The following is a 27,637-nucleotide window of genomic DNA, read 5'->3' on the forward strand; positions in this document are numbered from 1 at the left end:
AACTCCAAGGGGGAGGTAAGGTTTTCTTTTTCAATGTACCTTACAATTTATGGAGCGATTTTTAAATCTTTTCTTATATCTCAGTAGAATGGATGTCAATGGCTGGAAGGTTCTAAGAATACCCAGGTCTACACCATAGATCAGAGACCCAGGTGAAGACCTTGTTGGATAAAAATAATAACTGCAGTTTCTATCACCTGTCAATCATCTTATAATGTTAAAGGGAAATGACCTTGGATGATGAGTCAATGGGTGCTTATTTCCATCTGTCTACTTCGTTCTATTTTCTACATGGCCTGTAGTGAATAGTGCTAGTTTTATGCCAGAGAAATATCCATACAATCTCTATTAAATATATCACTCATAAGTTCTTTCCCTCATGTCTCATGCTTTAGGAGCCCACCTGCTTTGAAGCATGGAGCTTGCTTCCCAGAAGAATCAGTGGGAGGCCATGAGTAGCTACATGTATTACTTTTAGTGTAAAATAAATTATTCTGGCAAAAGTGGTTGAGTGAGGCTAGAACCATTGTCCTGAATATCATTTGCACAGCAGGCCAGTCCCTTTCTCTTGCGGTTATCTGTAAGAGCAGCCAGCAACAAGCTTATTTCTTCCCTCTGACCCATCAGAGAGAAAAAAAAAAGATTCCAGTCTGCTTTGGCTACTGCAACATGTAGTGAATCATAAACTGGCCTGTCCTGCACAGCCTTTTGCTTTAAATTTTATTCCTGATTCAAAGTAGTTGGTCGAAGCAAGTGAATCTCAGCTCTGAAATGGAGATGAAGTATTCACATTTTTAACTCTTAACAGTTTTATTAATTGTGTTAAATGTATAGCCATCATGCTAAGCAATTATGATCAAGAAGAGAAATAGGGCTATTATATTTATTGCTAGCTATCTGATAATCATGATTACAGATACTTATGTAGAAAGGACTCAAGTCACTTATGAACTGTGTATAAATCCAAATCACAAATCTCACTTTTTAAGTCAAGTATTGCTTAGTCAAATAATTTGGGTATCTTTGTATGAAAAAAACCTATAAGTGAGAGACTTTAACATAGAAACATCACTAGGGAAGATATATATATATTGAGGAACCTTAGGGGAAATTCATTTGTTATCTCAGATTAAAAATGGTTTAGATTTAGGCTTATGTCACTTCTTTAAGAACTTGAGAGCTATGACAGAAAGTTAACTTTGTCCAATTCTACTCACCTCGTCTTGTGGGCTGGGTTAGATTTATAATTTCATCTTTCTATTTTGATATAGTGGAGAATGGAATGATTGTTCCTTTTGCTTAAAAAATTGTTTAACTGCTGTGTATGGTTTATCTTTATGTTTTTTTTTAAACCTCTAAAATCATTGCTTCATGTTTCTCATGCATACCATCATGACTTAATTTTGGCAATCTTTGGTTCTGATTTGTGAAACTCACTACTGCTTTACCTGTTTACCTGAACTCCACCCTCTTCCTTTCCTCTATCTGTAGGGTCAAATATCTAGGATACGAAAGGCAGCCTGGATTAGATACGTTTTTCTTAAATGTCCTTGGACAATTGTAATGTAACTGTTGGTAACCTCCCCCAAACCCAAGGTGGCCAGCTTATACAGCTTTCCTTACTCTGTAAGGATGCTTTATTCTCAGCTAATTCTGCCACCTCAGTTAGTTCAGCACCTCTTCTTCAATACCCATTGAGTTCTCTGGTGTCTGGCTTTGGGAGATTATGATAAAATGTAAGTTCTTTCCATGTAACTATTTTTTTTAATGGTGGAAAAAGATTCTTTACTATTTAAAATATGGATCTCATTATTTGTTTCCCAAGAGAATTAATTAGTTCGCAATGAAATCTGCTTTGGGTGAATATACTTTGTAAAAGTATTCCCTGATAGCCATTCTGCCCATCAAATAACACAAGGAAAAATTGCGATAATAGATGTTTCTACCAGAAAAACTTTCTTTGGAACAAATACCCCCTGAAATCCCTCACTTTTTTTGTTTCATTTAATACAGCAATAAAATGTTTAATTCAACAAGACAACAGATTTTTGGGCTACTCCCTATGGATGGCTGAGAGAATATTTTGTGTTAGATGAAAAAACATGGACATACTATAGCATAACACACAATATATGGAGTTATAACAAACAACAAAGAGAGCTAGAGTAAAAAACAAGTATTACCTTAGGGTCGTGTATTCCAGAAAGCTCTTCATAGATCTTCTCACCCACCATGACAGCTGCCAAGTTTGCCGTGTATGTAGAAAGGCAAAACATACAGAATATGGCCCAAAGGTTCATTAGAAACCTTCCAGTCCAGCATTTTGGGGGTTTGATTGCTGCTGTTCTACCAAACAAGAGGGCATAACACACATTCAATGCTGAAGAGAAGGAGAAGACTTTACTCCTATTCCGCCCTTTGGGAGTCAGACCAAAGGGGCTCTTCCATTCATACAGAGTGAGGAATATGGCAGTGATGTGCAAAGCTACAAAAATCCCTAGCCACAATGTCCAGTGGAGTGGCCACATGAAGGCTCCAATGGGAGCTGCTGTGTCTCGGGTCTTCACTAAGATGCCCAAGCTGGTGGAGAAAAAGGGACTGGTGAAATCTATCACCTGGCTTCGTGCAGTATTGATGCTGAAGGAAGTGACTGCCATGTGGGCTGACCCACTCAGGAGATCACCCACCAGTCCAGTCCAGTGCCCATTTTTCCAGGCACCATATTTTCCATCCCCAACAATATAGAGGTCAAAGTCAAAGTTCAGGTCTTCTGCTAGTTTTTCCAACAGATCAATGCAATATCCATAGCAGCACTTCTTGAGTTTGATGGGCACTGTATCATTACTGCTATGGAGGCTACTAAAAAGGTCATCCAATATGGAAGAGTCATTAGTCATGGGGTCTAGGCAGAGTTGGCCAGCAGGGCATAAGCCTTCATCATCTACCTCCCGAGTGAAGACAAATGGATGCTCGATCAGGGTAACCACTCTCAAGTGTAGCTTACTTGGGTGTTGGAAGTGGGTTTTGTGCCTCTGGGCCTGCTCCGGCCATATTCCATAGTCCATAACAACTTTTCCCTCCTGCCAGCTGCCCAAGCGGGTCCACATTGGCTTTCCCATGGGGTCATGTTGCAGATTCCAGATGAAAAAGTTGTTGTCCGAGCTGATGATAGAGGAACCTTTTACTTTGATGGAACCACTGAGGCCTCTGAAAGTGGTGTTGGCTAGAAACCTGGCAAAGAGGAGCAAGCACAAAAAGTAAGAAAAAGAGGTGAAGCCAGAGACAGGAAGCTGTGTTGATTTTTGCTTTTCTGTCACAGAAAAAAAAACCTCTCTAATGTTTTTTAAAAGGCATGGCTTATCGGCTTTTTTCCAGGAATTAATAAGCTGGACTCTTTCTAGGAGAGGAGTCCTATCTCATGGAGCCAATGAGATCTCACCCTCAGGCTCTAAACATTCAGGTTAAATGCTTGGCTCTTGGTCTTATTCCAACTTCCTTTATTCCTAGTTAAGACTGGTGTTCATTGTTTTCTGTTGGAAACTGTTAATTATATATTTTCCAAGCTATGGTGTTTCTCAGCATCTTTAACATGTTTTACATCTACTGCCCACTACATCTGGTTGTAACTCAATCAGCTCAATAAATATTTTTTGGTGTGAGGAATAAGTTTTGGTAAGTATGCATACACTTTTATAATTGCTTAAAAATTGTATTCATGAGTCTCGATAATAGCCGGATCTTGTTATCAGTGTTTTTTCTTGGTAGAGTGGAAACAATCAACACATCTGTCCCCATGAGGCCAGTTAAAGCTGTATGTAGGCTATCATCCATGGAACAAAGGAAAAGATGATAAATAGGTTTGCAGTTCTCCATGGAGCCTCAGGCTACCCTCCCCCTAAGTCATTAGAGAAAAACAATTGGCTCTGGCACTAGAAAGAGCTTCTGCCAGAAGTCAAAGGAAGGAAAATTACCAACTGAATGTTACACTGATTCCTAGTCCTGTGAACAACTGTCAGGACATGTATATTTTGATACGGGTGGGACAGGAAAATGCTTGGTCAGAGTCCATGTCTTTCTTGAGTCTGGGAAGATAAGACAATAATAGGTAACATGCAAGTTTGTGGCACCTCTGTGCCCCTTAATTATGACCTAGTGTCAGAATACAAACCCGCACTTTGACATCAGACACACCTGTGTTTGAATACTATCTCTGCTCCTTTACCTACTCCTATAAACGGAATCTTACAATAGGTGCCTTTTTATGTCCACTCAAATATTTTTGTTTGTTTTTATCTGAAATAGCATTTTGATTATTTTAAAGGGAAATTCCAGGTGGATTTGTGATCTTTTTTTTTTAAAGCCCTTTTAAGTGTGTTGATGATCATGGGCTAGAGACCACTGTGCTAAGTGTGACTCAAGGGCCAGAAGCCAATCAAGACTACTCCAAAGAATTCAAGAAGAGGGAGGACTCCCAAGCTCATTTTACCAGGCCAGCATGATCCTAATACTAAAAGCAGATGAAGACACTGCAAAGAAAGAAAATTTTCAGCTAGTATCCCTGATGAACATAAAGCAAAAATCCTCAAAAAAATATCAGCAAACCAAATCTGGCAATACATTAAAAAGATCATACACCATGATCAAGTGGGATTTATTCCTGGGGTGCAAGTTTGGGACAATATCTGCAAATCAATTAACATAAAATGACATATATACCACATAAAATGAAGGATAAAAATTATATGATCACATCAATAGATGCAGAAATAGCATTTGATGAAATGTAGCACCATTTATGATAAAAAAATCTTTCAGCAAAGTGGGAAAGGAGGAAACATACCTGCACAGAATAAAGGCCATATATGACAAACCTACAGCCAACGTCATACTCAATGGGCAAAATCTACAAGCATCTCCTTTCAGATAAAGGAAAAGGCAGGAATGTCCACTTTCACCACCCCTATCCAACAGAGTAGCAGAAGTCCTAGCCACAGCAATCAGACAAGAAGAGGAAATTAAAGGCATCCAAATTGGAAAGGATGAAGTAAAACTCATTATCTGCAGGTGTCATGATACTGTACAGAGAGAATCCTAAAATAAATTCCACCCAGAAACTACTGAAACTGATAAGTGAATTCATTAAAGCAGCAGGATAAAAAATTAATATATAAAAATCAGTTGCATTTTTATACACCAATAATGAATTATCAGAAAGGGAAACTGAGAAAACATAACACTTACAATTGAATTAAAAATAAAAAGAAAATACCTAGGAATATAGTTATCCAAGGATGTAAAATATCAGTACTTGGAAAATTATAACACACTGAAGAAAGAAATTGAAGAAAATACAAATAAGTGGAAGTATATACCATGTTTATGGATGGGAAGAATTAACGTCATTGAAATGTGCTCGCTACCCAAAGCAATCTATAGATTCAATGCAATTCCCATCAAGATTCCAATGATGTATTTCACAGAACTGTAGGAATATTTCAAAAGTTTATATAGAACCACAAAAGGTCTCACATAGCGACAGTGATCTGAGAAAAAAGAACAAAGTTGTAGGAATCATGTTACCTAGCATCAAACTATAATCTAAGGCCACGGTAATCAAAACACCATGGTACTGGCATAAAAACAGACACATAGATCAATGGAATAGAACAGAGAGCCCAGAAATAGATGCATACCTTTATAGTCAACTAATATTTGACAGAGGAAGCAAGGACATACAATGGGCTAAACATAGTTTATTCAATAGATGGTGTTGGGAAAATTGGACAGATACATGCAGAAAAGTGAAACTAAACCACCTTCTTACGCCACACACAAGAATAAATTCAAATGGATGAAAGACTTAAATGTTAGCTCTAAACCATAAAAATCCTAGAAGAAATCATAGGCAGTAAATTCTTAGATATTGCTTGTAGTAATATTTTATGTGATATATTGCCTCAGGCAAGGGAAACAAAAAACATAACAAAATGGGACTACATAAAACTAAAAGGTTTTTGCACAGCAAAGGAAACCATCAGCAAAATAAAAATAACCTATGGAATGGAAGAACATATTTGTCAAAATATCTGATAAAGGATTTATATCCAACATTTATAAAAATTTATAAAACTCAATACCACATTAGAAAAAAATCCCAAAACATCCAATTTAAAAATTTGGGGGAAAGGACTTGAATAGACACTTCTCCAAAGAGAACATACAGATGGCCAATAGACATATGAAAAGACGCTTAATGTCACTAATCATCAGAGAAATGCAAATTAAAACAACAATGAGATACCCAAACACAGGTCAGAATGTCAATCAACAACAAATAACCTGCTAGCATTGTGCATGGACAACTTACTGAACTCTAACCTTCAGTTTCATAATCAGCAAAATGGGGAAGATAATACTTCCTTCTTAGAAAGGCTGGAAATCATGTACACAAAGCACATACCACACCTTCTGACATAACACAAACATTCCAAATATGGGAGCAGTTTTTAGTGTCATTCAAGTTTTTTCTTTTTCTTTTTTAAAGATTATACTTCTTTTAAAAACATTTCATTTATTTTTAGAGAGAGGGGAAGGGAAGGAGAAAGAGAGGGAGAGAAACATTGATGTATGGTTGCCTCTCGCACACCGCTCCCCCCCACCCCACGGGAGACCTGGCCTGCAATCCAGACATGTGCCTCACTGGGAATCAAACTGGCAACCCCTTGGTTTGAAGCTTGGCACTCAATCAACTAAGCCATACCAGCCAGGGCAAGTTTTTTCAATCAAGGCTGTCCCCAGTTCACTTTCCTGTCTTTTATTATAATTTTTCAAGTTGGAGATACAAAGTACTACATTATGATAAACTCATGGAAGGTACTCAAAACACATTTAAAATGAGAAGGAACTAAATTGAAATGTGGAATGTACCATAGGTTTGTTGTTTTTTTTTAAGAATCAGATAATACAAGCCTAGGCTCTCAGCAAACACATTCATCAATTGCCTGCCACAAACATTACCTAGTAATTCACAAATGCAAATACAAGCGGTAAGAAGTTATGCAATCATGGAAGGGAGAAAATCAGAAAGTCTGAAGAATGCACTAATCTTCATTAGAGATATAAATGTAATTCCCATTTGAAGATGTTACCATCACTAAAGGCAACGAAACTACTCATGTTGATAGATTGTGTGTAATGGTAATTATTCATGTTAGCACTCCCCAGTGGGGTTCAACCACTTAAAATGAGTTCGATTTTGCAACAGTAATGAAGTCTCAGTTATCTTAGACTTTAAAACAGTCTACTGCATCTTTAGAGAAGTAGGGATCCAAATCATTAAAATATACAGATTAATCAATTGATAATTACCTAGGTTCTATAAGGAAAGTGTGACTACAATTGTGTTTCTGATGAGCAACTACTTTTAGATTCATTCAGAAACACACACCACACCTGGGCCCTTGCTGACATAGCCTAGGGACGAAAGTGGCAAATAGGTTAATTTCATTTGATTAATTTAGTGACTGGGAAAGTCAAGTTAAAGTTGTAGAAAGAGGAGCCCTTCATTATTTTAAGAATACTGGGACTTAATGATCACAGATTTTCAACTGGATGGACCCTTGAAAGACTATCAGTGAATAAATACATACTTAAATTATCTCAGAAAAGAAGGCACTAGAAGTCACCAGAGGTCTTTCAGAAATTATGTAACTCCCTCATCTCAGTAAAACGATTCCTTCTCTCATTGTTAACATTCAAGATGGCCATGACTAAGGGCAATACTCAGTTGTCTCTGAGGCATTCGTTTGTCTCAGGAAGGCAAATCAATCAGGATCTAAATGGCTTCAGTTTCCCCGGACCATTGTGTCTGTTTCCCTGTGCAGTTGGGACCAAGGAACTGGATCTCAGAGAAGCCCCATTTATGACAGATTATTTCTATCTATATTATTTTCAGTTTTATGGTGAGGGTAAATTATAATGATCTCATTGATAGCTTTTCCACTCACACTTCACACTCTTTGTATTGTAATGACAATGTGAGGCAAAGTTTCAACGCTCACTATATTAATTAAAAGACTGAAATCCCAGTTTTGTATAAATCGAATTCTACCATGTTCATTTTGATCTTGCTTGTGTCTCTTCTTGGATGAACAAGAAAAAAGATCAGGAATAATTTTATTGGCAAGATAAGCTGACACCAACACCAGGCAATGGCTCTTAGCACTGGAGTGACAGAGATGAAAGACACACTCATTCACAGCCAGATCAAAGTGCAGAAACGGGGAGAAAGCAGAGTGCGCAGGTAATTCTAAACCAGTGTGTGTTTCATAACACTGGGACTGAGAGCAGGGCACCTGCCCATTTTACTCTTGGGCCCACAAGGAAGGCTTCCCAGAGGAAGAAGTGCCAGAACTAAGTCCTGAAGAAGAAACTCCAGTTGGCCAGAAAGAAAACCTGGGGACTGACGCCCTCAAGCCAGGGAGAGGTGTGTGCAAAATGCAGGGACAGAGAGGGCAAGCTGTGTGAGGATGAACACTGAGGAATAAGACTGGAGATGGGGAAATGAATGACAAAAGCGTTGAGGTCACCGTAACAGTAATGGAGTGTCATTGAGGAAATTTTTATCTTGGGAAGGACACGATCATCAGATTTGATTTTAAAATTAATTTTTTCTTAGCTACACAGGAAATGGTTTCGAAGAAGAGGGGGCTGGGCACTGTTTCAGATGTGAGGTATAACACTTCTTCCCCTCTCTTGCTTCCTCTCTTCCCTTCTCTCTGCTTGCTCCGCAGGAGGTTAAGGCGACAAGGGCTACTATGATAGCAGTAGAAGTGGAGAGAAGATGGTATAAGCAAGAGACACACAGTTTCAAAAAGAAAAGTAGTAATTTTAATAGGGCCAAATGCACAGGATTGCATTTAGTTCGCAAACCATACTAAGAACATGTGAAACTCAGCTTGATGGAAGGTCACATAAATAAGATCTGGAGTATTTAGGTGAATATGAACTCTGTGTAAGCCCATAAAGCAATGTGGGTATAAAAAAAAGGAAAAATATTCATTTTTAAAAATAGAGGCTTAGAGCTTGGGTTTCAGGGACCAATAATAACACCACATCCTGTGCTGATCACACTGCTGCTCCAGACTAGATATGAATTCTAAGTAAACCTTCTGGACTCAGGAATGTTATAAGGAAAAGCAAGGAGGCGGTAAGCACAACACGCTGATTGGAGCTGGGAAGATTTTTGAGCGCAAAATAATACAACCAAAGGTTTGCTTTAGTAATACTGATCTGAGAGTAAAACGTATGTTTAGGAAGAGACCAGGTGCCCACTTAGAAGAATATTACAATTGCTTTGTCATGGTATGATAAGGGCTTGACTCTCACTCTGTGAGTGAAAACCAAGTTTAGCACTGCACCTCCAACATGGTGAGTAAGGAACAAAGAAGTTCAGGTATGCATTTAAAAAAAAAATCAATAAACCTCCCAAGATACCATTCTGTTCAAAAAAGTGAAGCCCAGTAATTTATAGTGGGGTAACTTATTACTTTAGTAAAAATTCCCAATTATGGCACAAATTAAGAATATGTGTTGATGTGTATAGGAGCAGAGATAAACTCTGCACTTTGTATATTATCTAAAAAATGTCTTTGAGACAGTTCACGGTGTAAACAAGATCAGTGTTTAATGTATTTAAAATACGTTTTAAAAGCCACACGCACACAAAACTTGATGTACTAATCAAAGGATTTTCTTATTAATGAAAACAAATGAACAAAGATGTTAACAAAACAACACATGTCCCATTTAATCATTTATTCCATTAATAATACTATGTGCCAGACAGTGTTCTAAGTGCTGGGGGTTATAGTAATGAATAAAACAGACAAAAAAATCTATGCAACTTACATTCTACTGAGCGAGACAGAATAAAATTATAGATAGGTAATATTGGGATATTAGATAATGCTAAGTGCAAAGGAGGAGAAATAAAGCAGAATTAGGGGATAATATGTGTCAGGATTCATGGTAGTCGGGTGAAATTTTAGATTAGGGAGGCTATAAAAGGCCTTCCCGAGAAGGTGGTATTTGAGTAAAGAGCTGAAGAAGCAGAATTTATTTTTCATCTTTAATCACTTTAAAAATATCCTCACCCAAGGATACATCCATTGGTTTGAGAGAGAGAGAGAGAGAGAGAGAGAGAGAGAGAGAAAGAGAGAGAGAGAGGAGAGAAATATCTATTGGCTGCCTGTCTGACTGGGGATCAAACCCTCAACCTAGGTATGTGCCCTGATCTGGAATAGAACCAGAAACCCCTTGGTGCATAGGATGACACCCCAACCAACTCAGCCACTTGGCCAGGGCTTTAATCACTTTTTTGACCAGGAGGATGTCTGGGTAAAGGGTGTTTCCGATATAGGGAGCAACTAATCCGGTGTCCTTGAAGTTGGATTGTGTCTGGTATGTTTGAGGAGCAGCTATAGGAGTGAAGGGCAGGAGAGTTGAAGATGAGGTCAGGGAGAACTTATGACCCTGAAGTCAGGGGAGAGAGGATTTTGTAAGGACTTTGTTCCTTCTCTACATGAGATGGAACACCATTGGTGGGTTTTGAGCAGAGAAGCGATGTGATATGACTTAACATTTTAATGGGATCTTTACAGTGCTGTGTTGAGAATGAACTAAAGAAAGACAAGAGCAGAAGCAGAAAGTCCAGTAGTAAGCTGTTTTTAACCCCAAAGGGTGATGATGGTTTGGACTGAGATGGAGGCGGTGAAGGTGAAGACTTAGTTGGATCTTGATATATTTTGAAGCTGAAACTGATGGGATTTGCTGACAGCTCAGATATGGCTTCTAAGAATAGGAGAGGCAAGAATGACACAAAGATTTTGCCCTGAGCAATTGGAAAGATGGAGCTGCCATTAACTGAGATAAAGAAAACTATAGGAGAATCAGGTTTGAGGTGGGTAAGAAATATCAGGAGTTCAATTTTGCTAAACTTAAGTTTGAAATAACTTACAGACATACAAATAGAAATGTCAAGTTGGTAGCTGGAGATCATCTGGAGTTCAGGAAGGATGTCTGGATAAGACATACAAATTTGGGAGCCATCGCTCTGTACATGTTATATTTAAGGAGACCATTTTGATCACAATTGTGAGTAATTGTAGATGAGAAGAAATCCTGGCATAAGTCCAAGGCAGGCCAACATTTGCAGGTGGTACAGGTGAGGAAGAACTATAAAAAAAAATACCCTGAGAAGTAATCAGAGATAAAGAAAAGTAGGAGAAACGCAGGCTGTGTTGTATTCTAAAAGCCAAGTAAAAAAGTCATTTCAAAGGGGAGACAGTGATCAACTGTGTCATATGTGTCTAACCCATTAAATGCAATGGGAGCCGAGAATTGAGTATTGGCTTTAGAAATGCGGGCCACCGGTGACTTCACTGGAGTAATTTCAGTGAAGTGCTGGAACCTAATGCTTCAAGGGAGAATGGGAAGAGAGAAAGTAGAGAGTACTGTTTAGACAGTTAGGCTGTAAAGAGAAGGAGAGAGAGAAAATTGTGGTGGATGAGAAAAATCAAGATATGTTTGTGTGTATAAACATATATATATGAGGGGGGACACCCCAAAACCCCTGGAATTATCTTCTAAAGGGCAGGTCCCTGGAAGCCTCGTACTATAGGCTCCCCCACTAGGTGAGGTTCCAGGAACCCATCGGTGTTGGTGCACCAGTTGGCGATGTTGTGAGACGGTGCACTCAGCTTCAGTGAATTTTTTTTTGAAGACTCAACGTGTTTGCCCATTTCATGGTGGGTGATTTATGAGCACATCTGCCCACACTTGCACTGACTGTTCAGCAGTTTTTGACCAAAACCTGCATAACCCCCGTGCCTCACCCTCCCTATTCACCTGATCTCTCCCCGAGCGGCTTATTTTTGTTTCCCCCAGAAGAAAAATGTCCTCACAGGGAAACGTTTTGCTGATGTGGAAGAGATAAAAGAAAAAATAGCAGAAGCAGTAAAAGGCATCAAAATTGAAGAGTTCAAACCTGTTTTGAGGAGTGGGAAAAAGGTCTCCATAGGTGTATTGCATCAAATGGAGAGTACTTTGAAGGTGACTGAAGTTTAAACATGTAAAAATAAATACACACATTTTTATAAATAAATTCCACTTTTTGGGTCTCCCCCCCCATAAGTGTGTAAGGCATATAAAAGGACAGGTTTTCATGCTGATGAAAATGATCCAGTTAAATTAGAAAAATCATTGATCTAGGAGAGAAGAAAAAGAATCCTTAAGACAGTGTCCTTGAGGGGCAGAAAGGATTGTGACCTCAGGTGCAAGTGGGGTGATGCCCTTTGCTGTGACGGGAGAGGAGCCTGGGTACAGAGCAGGCAGAGAGAATGAGGGGCCCAGACGCAGTCAGATGGGTGAGTATGAACAAGGGGGTTTGTGGAAATTCTGTTCTGATTGCTTGAACTCAGTTTTTGGTCAGTTAGAAAGTAAATTATAGACCTCATTATACTCTCCCCACATAATTCATTTGAGAGAAGTTTCACTGTATTACTGTCAAAGTGGAACCAAAGGTACTTTTAAAAGTATAGAAAGCAAAGAACTTTTATGAGAAATGTTTTAGATCAATCTCAACTGAAATGTTTAGTATTCTTTTTTTCCCACTGAATTTGCAAGAGTCAGTTAGTTGGAAGACTATCTGGACCTGGCACTTTAAAAAAATTGTAATTCTCTAATCACTTTATCCAGGCTTTTCTATTATGCATTCCATTTCTCTGAGTCAATTTCAGCAAATATTTTTCCATGAATTAGAACCACATATACTATTACATACTTTTACTACATATATATTTATATTTTTACTACATACATATTTTTACTGATTTAAGGATTTCTCCTCAATTAATCTTTTTTGTCTTAATCCCTTCTTTCTAGGTCTCCTCCCAGTTCTCTCTCTTCTAGACTTTTTGGATGAGGATATGTTTGTGTTCCTATATTCTTTAATAATAGAACATGGAGTTCTGGCAAAGGTGGAAGTATAGGTAGAAACCATTTGCTTCCTTGTACAACCAAAAGGAGGGTAATGACCAATCTAAAATCAATAAACAACCAGAAGTACCAGAAAATCAAATTGTATGGAACTCCGACAACCAAGGAATTAAAGAGACAGTCAACTAGACCAGCCAGACCAGTAAGATGGGCAGATGGAGAGAGCCTGTGGCAAGGAGGCAGATTATGTGGGCAGAGCTGACTGAATGGGAAACTGAGACCCAGAGCTGACTGTGGACTATGGTGGGGATTGCTGTGGTGGGAGAAACTCCCAGTCTCATATGAGAGTTCATTGGAAAGTGGCCTAGAAATGAGCAGGTGAGCTGCACTGTTCTCTCTCTGGCCCCTCCCCCACAGTGCAGCAAGGAGAGATGCCCTGCCCAAGTGAATACTGAAGGCCCCGCACCCTTACAACTTAGCAGGTGTGCTGAGACAAGGAAATATGGCCCAAATGAAAGAACAGAGCAAAACTCCAGAAAGAGAGCTAAGTGATGAGGAGATAACCAACCTATCTGATGGAGAGTTTAAAGCCCTGGTAATCAAAATGCTCACAGAACTGATTGAGCTTGGTCACAAAAATGAAAGAACAAATGAAAATACTCAAAGCGAAATAAAGCAAAATATTCAGGGAACCAGCAGTGACAGGAAGGAAACCAGGACTCAAGTTGATGATTTGGAACAAAAGGAAGAAATAAACATTCACCCAGAACAGAATGAAGAAACAAGAATTCAAAAAAATGAGGAGAGGTTTAGGAACCTCTGGGACAACTTTAAATGTTCCAATGTCCAAATTATAGGGGTGCCAGAAGAAGAAGAACAAGAGCAAGAAATGGAAAACTTACTTGAACAAATAATGAAGGAGAACTTCCACAATCTGGCAAAGGAAATAGACTTCCAGGAAGTTCATGAAGCCAGAGTGTCCCAAAGAAGTTGGATCCAAAGAGGAATACACCAAGGCACATCATCATAGTTACCGAAGATTAAAGATAAGGAGAGAACCTTAAAAGCAGCAAGAGGAAAGGAGCAAGTTACCTACAAAGGAGTGCCCATAAGGGTATCAGCTGATTTCTCAAAAGAAACTGTACAGACAAGAAGGAGGTGGAAAGAATTATTTGAAGTCATGAAAGGCAAGAGCCTACATCCAAGATTACTCTACCCAGCAAAACTTTCATTTAGAATGGAAGGACAGATAAAGTGCTTCCCAGAAAAGGTGAAGTTAAAGGAGTTCATCATCACTCAGCCCTTATTATATGAAATGTTAAAGGGACTTATCTAAGAAAAAGAAGATAAAAAATATGAACAGTAAAATGACAACAAACTCACAACTACCAACAAATGAACCTAAAAAAAAGAAAAACAATGAAAACAAAAACTAAGCAAACAACTAGAACAGGAACAGAATCAGAGAAATGGAGATCACGTGGAGGGTTTTCAGTGGGGAGGGGGAGGGGTGGAAAAGGAGAGGAAAGGTACATGGAAGAAGAAGCATAATTGGTAGGCATAAAATAGATGGGGAAAGGTAAAAAATGGTATAGGAAACAGGGAATTCAAAGAAGTTTTATGTACAACCTGGGGACATGAACTAAGGGGGCAGGAATGCTGGAGGGTTGGGGGGTGAAGCATGGAGGGGAGATAAAGGGGAAAAATTGGGAAAACTGTAATAGCACAATCAATAAAATATACTTAAAACAATAAAAAATAATAAAACATTAACTGTGGTGTTTATCTTGGTGTATCAGATTAATTACATTATTCATAAACTATTGCTACTTTAAAAAATGTTTATTTATTGATTTGAGAGAGACAGAGAGAGACATGGATCTGTTGTTCCACTTACTCATGCATTTGTTGGTTGGTTCTTATATGTACCCTGACCGGGGATCAAGCCCACAACCTTGGTGCATCAGATGACGCTCTAACCAACTAAGCTACCCAGTCAGGCCTACTTACACTTGCCAAAATTTACTAAAGTTACTAAATTTACTCAAGTAAAATTATATTAAAGTTTACTAAAGTATGAACACCTACGGGTCTCTTCCCAACTCTAAATTTACCGAAATTTAATCAAGTTAAATAAAAATCTGTGACTAGAAATGTCATGTTCTTAAAGATTTTAAGGCCTGTTGCCTCCTGATTTTTCTCCCATTTTATTTAGCATGTGAAGATTTACAAATGTTATGTTTTAATGTTTGTTACATTTGGCTCTTTTCTTGTTTTTGAACTAGTTCTATAATAATTCCATTGTTTCCAGGGTTCATTTTGGAGACATGCAAATCTATCTTTGTGTTTTTAAATGTATCATCATCTTCATGTGTCTTCTTCCACACCCAGTGGTTCTTAGGTCGTGTATTTGTTTCTACTTTAATCTTTTCCACTCACCAACTTGTCTCTTTGTATATCTGCTTCTCTCATTTGTTTTTCTTTACTTCTTATTAAATTGCCCTCTTTCTTTGTTCTTTCCCCCTATTGTGGCCTTCCATTAATCATATCTGCACGTGGGAATATCTATTTTGCTCTGTAAAGCCTTAAAATTTATTTTCCCCTTGGGAACTTTCTTTGTATCATTAAAAAATTTGTATTCTCATTCTCTTATATCTTGAAAAATGAGCTGATTTTCCTTTCCCATGATTGTCTCATCATTTGTAATGTTTTCCCCCTGAGGAATAAGAGATTTATTCATCTTTCATAAAGCTCCATAAAATTTTTTAGCCTGTGAGAACATAATTGTGGTTTTTTTAAAATTTTGCCTGATTAGAACTCTTTGACTATATTGTTGTTACTGACATTTTCTCTAACTCTCCCCCACCTCCCCCAGCACCACATAATTCTTGTCAGGTTTACTTGCTCCTAGGCACTGAATCTAAATATGTATTTCTTGGTTACACTTCATTTAACTCCAGATCTATTGGCTATAGTGGAGAAGCTCAATAAAGCCCTTTTAGTATAAAACAAGGCATATTCCCAGTCTCCCATTCTTCTTTTTCTGGGAAGACTGAAAGAGAGTTGGGAAGAGATCAGGAGATGCTCAAAAAATTCCATCTTTTCATCATGTGACTCTCATTTACAATCATCAATCGTGTAGTGAACCTTCCAATGAAAACCTCACACCCTCCACAGTTCTACTACCATACTTGTCATATGCTCACACTTTGATTGTTGCTTTCTGTTCTTTACCATTGAGGACCCCCAAACTATTCTCTCTTTGGATAGTCTCATAGCTTTCAGAAAACTTATACCCAATTCTTAAAACTTAAGACCGATTCCGGTCTTTGACAGCCTCCATAGACTTCCAGTTGTCTGAATTATTAGCTATTTGTATTTTGTTTGTATTTTAATCTGTGATTTTCTTAATTCTTTAAGACTTTTTCTCTAATCCTTTTGGTTCCCTGAATCATTCTCATGTTGGGTCTTCGTCAGGTTGTAGATCATTTCCCCTCCCTCCAGTATTCTCACAGTTTCTGGCATGTGGGTTAATCTATGGTTATCTCATTATTCCTTTAATGTTCTTGCTCATATTTGATTTCTCTTAATTTTATGTTCTCCTCTCTTCCTCTCCCTCCTTCTTTTTCCTTTCATGGACTTTGTACAAAGGAAATGCCAATATTCCACCTTGTTAGGAAGAGACCTTGTCTTAAATCAGTGACTGACTATTTCTAGTTAAGTATTTTTTGTGGTTGCCATGCTAGGCCCCTTCCATTACCCTCTGAAACCCATCTATTTACTTCCATTTTCCCCACAATGTCTTTTTTTGCCATCTTTCCTTTTTTCGTGGCCCTGGAGAGCTTTCGTATATTTGTATGCCAAGTTGTTACTAGTTCAGGTTTTACTCCATGGCATCTTTCACTGAAGCAGACCCTGTGGTGTTTGCCTCCCTTTTGTGAAAACGTGAATTTGCCCTCTTAGCCTCAGAGCTTACCGATGGTACAGTTCTATCAGATGGCTGCTTTGATTTTGTTCCCCATGCATGGGAGAGCTCTCCAAATTAAACGTTAACTGTAGATGATTTCTTGAGCTAAGTATAAAATGACTCAACTGTCTTCTTAAGTCCTCCTTAATATCCCAGCATATAAGTATTTGGCAGCTGATTAAATCCATCTTTGACTTTTTAGACTGGTAAATCCTCAAAGGCATGGATTTTGACATTCTGTACGTTTGGCGAGTAGTCTCGCTGAATGTACACAGCAACCACAGAGTTGCTGTTAGGAATGAGCAAACCCTCCCTTTCCCATTGCGCTGCTTCCTTACACTGTGGGCTGTAAAGCTGAAAGAGACATCCATCTAAGCTCTGAGCTCACTGAGTTGTCTTTGGATCTCAGGTAGCACACCGAGCCTGATCAGAGTGACTTTTCAGTAATGTGTGTGGGGAAAATGCAATTAACCATGAGTCTTCTGCACAAATCAGACATCACTTTGCCAGAAGAACAGGATCCACCAGCCAGGAAGTATTTGCATTTGCAATTTATAGATTGTTCCAAACATTAAAATTCCAATTCATTTTCCCCTGAATAATGAATGGGTAGTATCAGTAATACAAATTAGTTCACTGGGAAGCCTCTCTGATGACAAGGAATTTAATAGGAATTAGAAATTGCTCAATTTCAATCTTCAGAGCAAAGCTGCACCTCCATTATAATCATTGATTGCATCAACTTTTGAAGTAACTTACAAAGTTCATCTTTTAAAATAGATTTTATCAGTTAATGGACAACAGCAATTTAATAGCATATTAAAGGTACAAATGTACATACATATGGATCATCTGGATCTATGTTTTGCCAATGCCTGCAAAATTCAGTTACTTACAAGTGAAACGAAGGGAAGGGTAGGAGAGCTCCTGCTTTTCTTGACCTTTTTCCCTTTTTCTTTGACCTTGTCCTTTTCTTGAGGAAAAGTCTAATCTATGTGATTGGGTCATAGGTGAACATAAATTTTGGGCTGTGTTAATATTGGTGTGTGTGAAGGGGTTGCTATATTAAGAGGTCTGACATGTGGACACAGCATTCTCTTTTTCCTGCTTTCATGTGGCACAACTGGCAAGCTGATGCTTTTTTCTGCTTTTCTCCCACATGGTAGTTAGATCTGTTTCATGCCTTTAGGTTGTTTTCCTTTCCCTTTGCTTTTTAGTATGAACCTTGACTTTTCCACATGATCATGGTCTGTGCCCACCATGTTCCTGGTTGCTTTGTGTAATACTCCAACTTCGCTCATTCTAGTTTTCTAGATTTGGCCCCAGTACTAGTCCAGGTGTTGATATCCCTTCTCTTACCATAGTCCTGGCAACAGGACATTACACATTATTTACCAGTTAAGCATCCATCCGAAGAGTTTACAGGGTCTGTAGGTTGAAGTGGCCCCAAGAGATAGATCTGGAATTCAGAGTAGAGCTGCAGTATTGCCCTCTATATCTTCATACCTCTTTTTGACATAGTTCCAAATTTTACAGTAGATGCACACAAAGTAAAAAAGTCAACAGAGACCACAGTTACCTCTCAGGCAAATAAAAACTTGGAAACTCTCCTAATTTGGAAAAACTCCACAGTTTAATATCTGCTGGATGCTAGGTTAAGCAAATTTAAGCTGCACTCACAAAATAAAGTCCTGAGGAATACACATTTTCCATTGCTCTTTATTTGAGGCCCTTGTGAGTTAGAGAAAATTTCAGACTCAGCTCTTGATGTGCCTTAGGTGATGTGGAAGGAATGGAAAATTCAAAGGATTTCAGCCAAATTAGTCCACTGACAGAGGCTCCTATTGAAAATATCTGAAAACACAGACCTTGTATTGGTCCCTAAGATTCACGACACCAAACCCATGGGCTTTCTAGAGGTATTGACTCCTTGGTTGCCCTAGTAGAGAAGCTAATGCAGGAGTACCAGCTGGACAAAGCGGCTCATCCCACAACAGTGGGTTCTCCTTGGGGATCCAAGGAACCAGTGTTACTAGCACTCAGTCCCTGGCTTCCATGTTCAGTGCAACAGTACCTGTTGACCGTACAGGCTAACTGATTTGGCTTGATAGAGGTCCTCAGGACAAGAATGCCTATATGCAGGTAATCGTGCCTCCTGATTTTTATAACTTTGGCTGAAATAATATTACAAAGAAATGAGATCCCAATTAAGGAAAGTGTATATAAATTCTGAAAGAGCCTGGAACTTAGATTTAGATGCACTGATTTAAATCTCCCCTTATAACATAGTCACTGAATGACCTTAGGCATAACACTTAACTTTCAGACTAGGAATTCTTACAGTTCAGGAAATTAAAGTTCCACAGAGAATAGAAAATTTTGCCAGCATGACAATGCCAGCAAATTATTGTAAAGGTGGGCAGAAATACCCCAAATTAGAATTATATCATGCACCCTCAGGTTCTTCTGGGATTCATCTAGTATCCAGGAATGAAATGGAGATCATCATTAACTTATACCTTGGGATTTCTGAATGGATATTTGTTTTAGTCTTTTTTTTTGAAGCTTCCTAGTGTCTCAGAATACCTGACACATAATATGTTATGAATATTATGTGCAAAATCAATAAACAAAGCAACCTTTACTATTAATGAAAGGCCAGTAAACCTTGGTATTGCTTGGCCACATAAGCACAAGAATGAACATGGCTTATAAGGGAAAGAGTCTCTAGCATGTTGGACCATTTTTAAAAAAAGATTTTATTTACTTATTTTTAGAGAGTGGGGAAGGGAGGGAAATAGGGAGAAAGAAACATCAATGTGTGGTTGCCTCTCACACACCCCCAACTGGGGAACTGGCCTGCAAACCAGGCATGTGTCCTGACCAAGAATTGAACCAGTCACCCTTTGATTCATAGGCGGGCGCTCAATCCACTGAGCCACACCAGTCAGGGCATGTTGGATCATTTTTCAAGGACAACTGAGGAGGGGGCCTAACAATGCCAGCTAATGAAGCAGGATAATCACTAGTAGAATGGGTGTTGTCTCAATAAGAATAATAACTGAACAACTAGGTCAAAGAAAATACTTAAAAATATAGGTAATAAGAGGAGCATATCCTCTACTGGTTGGAGGATAGAAAAAGAGGGTTGTAAGCTTCCTGAGGGCAGAGCCTTTGTCTTATTCTTCATGTCTCCAGCATGAGCCAAGGGCCTAGCCTAATATCTGTAGCTTCAACAAATATTTGTAAATGAATAAATGAATTAATCACTGCCTACTTGATATAGCACTGAACTGCTGACGCTGTTCAAACAAGAAAGGCAGGATTCCATATCCTCCTTAGAAACCAGAATAACTATCAGGACTATGATTAATTAGCCAAAGGATCAGGGACGTCTTAGGCCATGAGAAACAGGGTGCCTATCAGTGCAGACTCTTGAAAGTCTTAAAGCAGGGGTGTCCAACCTTTTGGGGTCTCTGGGCCACACTGGAAGAAGAGTTGTCTTGGGCCACACATCAAATACACGTAATCACAGAAAAATCTCATAATGTTTAAGGAAATTTATGATTTTGTGTTGGGTCACATTTATAGCCATCCTGGGCTACGAGCAGCCTGTGGGCCACATGCCTTGGACACCTGTGTTTTAAAGGACAATTGCTTTTGAACAGGCTGGGAGTAACCCAGGGAGCTCTTTCTCTAGGAATCATAGATTCATTAGCACCCAAAGCCTTCAGGTAAACATGGGCAAATCCTAAACCTAGGATCAGTAGCTAAATCCCCAAACTCTATTCATTTTCACCAGAGTCTGGCGTTTAGAATGGAATAAAGAAATAAATGTGGGCAAGGTTAAAGCCAATTTTCAGAAATAAAAAAATTTAAATCCTAATAGTTTAAAAAAAATTACTTGCAAGGATTTTATGTTGTAGTACTGTATTCGATTAATTTGTTACAGGATTATGATTTTATAATATGTCATGGCTAATGTTCTGCCATTCAAGTGATACCCAGTATGCATATAAATGCAAACTCCTTAGATGGGTATAAAAGCCCTGTGGGGCATGCTATCAAATTAACTACTCTCCCAGAATCATGTCAAAATCCTCTTCAAATGCAATTTATGCTCCAACTGTACTCAAATTCTTCTTCAGGTCTCGGTGAATTTTCATTGCCTGTGAATTAGCTCCAAACCAGAAAACTCTTCATTTATCAAGATCCAATTCCAGTGTTTTTCCCTCGTCACCAAATCTCAAAGGAGAGCTAATTATTTCCTCCTCTGTGTATCTGAACATAACTCTATTTTAAGAATCATGTATCCATTTGTTTTATAACCACTTACTTTTTCAACCCCACAGGGTAGGCTGTCGGCTCCAGAATGGCAGCCTACAAGTCTTCATTTCTGTCTACCTCACCTAGCTGAAGAAACAGTCACCAGCTACACAAAAACATCCACGCATGTATATTTATGGAGTCATTACCAAATGACCAATCAGATTTCATGTCTTCCAATAATTAACATTTAATCAAACAACTTGGAAATACATTATTAAAGATCATGCTATGAACTTGACTCCCCCCACCCACCCAAGTGGTTTTGTCTACATTTAGTTGTGACGATGTTTGCTCTGGCATGTGGAGACCTGGAAAGAATAAAATCCTTGATACCTGTAATTACGCCCGTGTAGTCTGCCATGAGAAATGATTTTTCTAGTCTAAAAAGCTAGGCTGAAAAAGCCATGCTTTTGGTGATTTCATTAACATTTAAAAATGTTAACAATTCCGTCAGCCCAAACTGAAAATGACTGTGTGAGAAATGAAAGCTTGCGTAACTTTGACACTCGTTCTTCATGGCTCATTATCCCCGTGACTTGCATTATGCAGTGAGGAAGAGGGGTCAGCTTCACAAAATTCAGGAACAATTAAGAAAATTAGTATATGCAGATGTGACTTATAGGCTGAGAATAACAAACTTTGTAAAAGACTGTGTTCAGCGAAATAAATAAGAATGATGAAAAAATTCACAGCTGTTTCATACCTTAAGGCAGCTTTTCAGTTATTCATTATAAAGACTGCCCACTTCCTTTGACCCTTTCCTGAACACTTTGAAACTCTCTCCTTGACGCATTACCAGAGAGTTAAGAAGGCCTGGGCATATTTTCTGAAGTTCTTTAAGTTCATTCTCAAACACATCCCATAAAGATGGAAATATTGTCACTGACCCATATACATTGTAAATTGCTGCCTCCATCCCTCACAATCTTCTTTTGTAGCTTTTATAGTTTGTGGAATAAACATGTGGAAAAGTCACAAGAACAAAGGTTATTCACTAACTTAATATTTCATTAAAAAAAACAGAAGAAAACTAGATGGTATCTAGGTAAGTTAAAAAACAAGTATGCTTTTATTCTAGACAAATTTTTATTTATGTCAACCACTTGGTTTTCTTCCACAGCTACATTTGATGTAGGATGTAAATACTGGCTTAGCCAAATAGTCCATTTAGTTTTTTCCATAAAATGAAAGGCACGTTTTTCATTTTCACTAATAACTTTATTGATTTTTTTAGTATATCAGCTATCTTCCCCATGGTATAATGTTGATTGTGCTTAATTAATGTCTAAATTTGATCGTTATCAACTTCAACTGGGCTGCCTAACCTTGGAGCATCATCCAGTGAGAAATCTCCAGCACGGAACTTTGCAAACCACTATTGACACAATCCATCAGTCACAGCACCTTGTCCATACACTGTACAAATTTTTTTTTTGCATTTTAGTTGTATTTTTACATTTCTCAGAATAATAAAGCATGATATACTGAAAATGTTGCATATTTTCTTCCATCTTCAATATTCAAATGGCTACACAAAAAATTCACCAATTTTGATAATTTTTAAAAAGTGCATGCTGATATGACAGCTGTCACAATACAATCTACCAAAATTGTTTTGAATGAATTAAAGACAACTAAGTGCTACTAGAGCCATCTTATGGGAGAAAACAAACTTCAGCCCTGGCTGGCGTGGCTCAGTGGATTGAGCGCGGGCTGGGAACCAAAGTGTCCCAGGTTCGATTCCCAGCCAGGGTACATTCTTGGGTTGCAGGCCATAACCCCCAGCAACCGCACATTGGTGTTTCTCTCTCTCTCTCCCCCCCTTCTCTAAAAAAAATAAATAAATAAAATCTTAAAAAAAAAAAAAAGAAACAATTAAAAAAAAATAGTGCCTTAAAAAAAAAAAAAAAAAAAAGAAAAAACAAACTTCTTGGCCAACCCAATATAATAGAAAATTTCCTTTCCTTCTTTCTATATCAAGTTCAATAAATGTCTTTTAAGGGGTTGCTATATCCTAGGTATTAAACCAGCCTGAATAATAATATTTCCACTTACTAAAATTTGTATTTTGGCTCACAAGTCAGGTACAGGCAAATAATAATGATTTGTACATCATTTCATATAAAAAGTGCCATGGGATCCTTGTGGAAGGGGGCATACAACTTTAATATAAATTAAATCTTGAGAAGCCAGAAAGATCAGTTTGATCTTGATAAAATTAACCCCAAAGGTATATATAATGCATGTCAACAAATATTTCTCCCTGAAGTTTTTAAACATTTTTAGGATCCAAACAGAATCATTTTTCCTGGGCTCTCCATTTTATATGAAACAGAAAAATGTTAAATATTTAATGTAGTTTCCACCAGTGGTTTTTCCTGCCTGCTGTTTACAGTTGTCTTTTCAAAATAATGACTATTCTGAAATACAAATAAAAACTTTGCTTATATTTTTGTTATGAAGGAAAATGTTTCTTACCCTAGATAAAATCCTGCACCTCCATTATGAGCTAGTTCAAAAACAGTAGATTAAATCAGACAGCAGCTATAAAATAAAAATATTCATAGAATTCCATCTTGTGGAAATTCAAATTGCGATATGGAAGAAAATGGAAAGATCAGATTATCGTAGAACATTTAATTTTATCATTAAAAGTTTCCTAATAAGTACAGTTTGATTTATTTTATTAACAACCTTCTTTAGGGAGTATATATATAGGCTGTGCTTAAACTTCTCTACAAATATGGTATTTAGCATGTTGCTTTGCAATTAGTAGGTGCTCAATCCACATATGTAAAATTAAATGTAAAATGCTTAGGATTTCCTGACTTTTCATCAAATAATCATGTCTTTCTGAAAGGTAAGATACTATGGTTTTGCCTTGAGTCCCTCAATATTGTGGGATGTCCCTGTTTCACGAGAGTTGCCTAAAAATGGGGCCTAGTCTAGAGCCAAGCATTCACCTCTGAGAGAGCAATGGTTTTCTGATTCAGCCTCTCTGACCGTAGGTGATCCTTTTCAGAAAAAAAATTAGGCCACTATAAAAAAATCCTTTAAGGACATTCTCCTTTGGGGAAATCATGAAAAATATTTCTATAAAATTGGTTATCCTTTAATTTAAATGGGCTTTTTCATTTTAGCTTCTGAGCCAGATTGAGGAAGTGGGGATGAAAAATGACTAAATTTTAAAAATCATACACATGTATGATACTCTTGTAGAAACTCTTAGTTTATTCTAGCTCTCTATGTATGTATATATGTATGTATGCATGCATGTATCTACCCATCTACCCATGTATCTATTACAATGTGTCCATGGACAGTAGAATCTATTAATTACATAAATGAATATATAACATAGCAAACCAGGGCTTAGAGAACTTAGGTAACTTGACCAAGTCATGCAGGTAGTAAGTGGCAGAGTCAAAATTCAAGTTCAGAGTCTGCCTCCAGGGTCTATGCCTTTAACCACTACTTTATACTGTCTTAAGCATCAAGGCCTAGGGGGAGGGAGAAAAGTCTATTTTCTGCTTGATTATTTTTTTTTCCCTCTGTGATTTAGAGAGATTTGTCCAAGTCTGTCGATATGGGAAAGCGTGGGCAGGGCAGAACTATTCGTTATGCATCTACTATGAGCTGAGCCACAGTGTTAGGTACTCTTCATATGGAATTTCATGGTATCTTTATTATGACATCAAGCTATTCAATATTATCCCAGTTTACTAACTAGAAAACTGAGGCTCAGGCTTGTTAAATAACTTGCCAAGAACATACAGCTAGTAGGGGACTAAGCTGGGATTTAAAAGCAGAACTGAGTGTTGCCCATTATATGCCGTGTGCTAAAAGTCTATAGATCAAATTCCAGATGACAGACCATAAAATACTAGCCTTATGTAATCTGAAAACCTCTCAGAAACAGTAGAGTTTAAAGTTACTCAGAATCAAGATTTTTGCAAAAAAGATAGGGAAATTTTACTTCTTGTCCCCAGCCCTGTGAATGGGGATGTAACCCAGGTCTTGCATCCTACCTTGACAGATACTGTCCTGAAGTGAGATTTGTAGTCTCCACATCCATGCAGTTCATTGTGCTGGGAATGAGGGCAAGTTCTGGCTGGATCATGGTGGCTGTGGCCACAGCTCTTGCAACCAGTTCCATGGCATCTTGCACATAGTACTCAAAGACTGACTGTGTTGTTTTCCCATGAGCAATGAGTCCCAAGGGAAGACCTTCTGTCCTCAACTCCTCGACGTTCTGTGAATCCCCCAGCACCCAACGAAGCTCAGGGGGCATTACCCCAAACTGCGTGGTGATTTCAAAAATCCGCCGGATACCCTCCATGTCGCAGCCAAACATCACCATTGTGGGCGTGCTGTTCTTAATGCTCTCAAGCTGGACCTGCAGGAAGCTCAAGAGATCCTCAGTGGAGGAGAGGTTGGTGGTGATGTTGATGATAGACCCAAGGAGAAACTTGGAATTATTCTGGGTAAGGAGGATGAAGTCGGTGATGTTCCAGTCTTCCTGGCACAGCAACAAGCTAAAATTGTACCAGTTGTTCATGGTCAGGATTGAGACAGTGACATCAGCATCAGAACTTAATGAATTTTCTAAACTCAGCTGTAGGTGAAGGGGATTCTGTATTTAAAGATATGAAAAAGAACAATTAGAATTGGCCAAAGACTATAACATAGGGTACACTCTTGCTTTCCTACTAGGCTTACTCCTTTATTTTTTTTCTATAATATTCAAATGCATATCTGAGATAAAATTCTCATAATCCAAAAAGCTATGTTTTCTGTCTAATGGAATTATTGATTCTTTACAACTGATTACCTTATAGTTTTTGCTAAGAGTATCAGACAGCAGATGGTTCTTGGTGTAAATGCTGGGGTAACACAACCATACATACACTTGGTCTTAAATGTTTATTAGGCTTATCTTCCTTTCCTTCTTCCTTTTTATTTCCTTCTTTGCCTTAACCCCATTCCAGACACAAAGAGCAACGGAAGGCAAACTCCATATCCAGCTGGCAGAAACAAACCATTCCCAACTGTTTCCTTGGCCTCAGCTCCCTATTCTGTTGACAGTTTTCTTTCTAAAACATAAATATGACCACATCAGTCTTCTGCACCATACCCTCTGAATCACCCACAGGACATATTTCAAAACCAACAGCATGGCTTAGGAGGCCATTCCTAGTCTTTAACCTGCAATGCTCCAGCTATGCACACCAAGACAAGTCATAGCGGACAATTTATTTCTCCTGCATCAGAGCGAGCATTTTCATGCCTACACAAACTCGATAAGCTGATCTCGTCACCTGGGAATGCATTGGTCTATATTCAATGTCATCCTTCAAACACTCAGCTTTTTGACGCAGATTTCCAGAAACTAGTTTATGCAGCCTTTATGACTATTTCTGTTGCTGCGGCTGATTATGTTTTTTTCACTCCCAGTATTTTTGCCCTGTTGATTTCCTGCAGTGGTGAACTGGGTTTTGTTTGTTCTCTGCCTGCTGACCAAGCAGACTTAATCATCTCATGTCTGTGTCATGGGGTCATGCTCATCCCTTTATTACACAACTCTTCACACCACAGTGCAGCTGTTTGGCTCATGTGTTTATCTACCAGACTAGACTGGAGGCGCTTTAGGGCAAAGACCGTATCTCAACCATTTCCTGTAGCACAGTTCTTAGTTAAACAGAGAGTATTTGTCAAACAGGTTCTTCTTTCCTTTACTTCAAGTCCTGGGCTATGATCATAATCTCTTCACTGAAAGACTGAGAAGAAGTCCTTTCCTAGCACAACTTCAAGACCCCATTTTGTCCTCATTTGGAACAAGGCCCATCATACACTGCCCACAGAGGGATTCATTTAATAGTATCTGAGAAGCAAGTTCTAATCAAGACAGGGGTGAAAATGTTCTCTTCTTGCTAAGTTGGGAAGTGAAATTAGCTAGTCACAGTGGGCATTTAGCATCAGACAGAGAAACCAATGCATTTGGCATGAGAGAGTGACATGAAGGTAAAAATGAAGAGTCCTCCCCACTCCCATGGATAATAATTAATGCATCCAGTCACAATCATCCCTATAAACAGTTCCAATAAGCAAATCTAGATGTTGCAGTTGATTTTTTCACAGACTCAAGGAACCAACTCTTCAAACAAATATTTATTCAATATTTAGAAATATTGAGTGATAAAGCAGCCTCACATGTAGCATTTCCTAATTTCTCTCCGTGTAATGATAAAGGCACACACATACAAAGATGTGAAAACTCATAACACTAAAATTCAGCCTTAAAAATTTTTCAGATTCTGAGAACATTAAAGAAGACCCATCAAATCA

The 27,637-nt window shown here is 38.3% G+C and overlaps 1 protein-coding gene across 3 annotated transcripts in view; it reads right to left on the reverse strand.

Moving 5' to 3' along the window:
- GRIN3A (glutamate ionotropic receptor NMDA type subunit 3A) overlaps positions 1 to 27,637 on the reverse strand; it is a 164,820-nt gene that overhangs the window by 86,931 nt on the left and 50,252 nt on the right. For all 3 annotated transcript variants that reach the window (XM_028531093.2, XM_036021984.1, XM_036021985.1), the window contains exons 3-4: positions 25,321 to 25,925; positions 2,184 to 3,231 (exon numbers count right to left, since the gene is read on the reverse strand). In XM_028531093.2, the coding sequence (XP_028386894.1) occupies positions 2,184 to 3,231; positions 25,321 to 25,925 (1,653 nt within the window). The remainder of the gene's footprint in view (positions 1 to 2,183; positions 3,232 to 25,320; positions 25,926 to 27,637) is intronic.

Source organism: Phyllostomus discolor, chromosome 3 (genome assembly GCF_004126475.2).
Source record: "Phyllostomus discolor isolate MPI-MPIP mPhyDis1 chromosome 3, mPhyDis1.pri.v3, whole genome shotgun sequence".
Taxonomy (NCBI): domain Eukaryota; kingdom Metazoa; phylum Chordata; class Mammalia; order Chiroptera; family Phyllostomidae; genus Phyllostomus; species Phyllostomus discolor.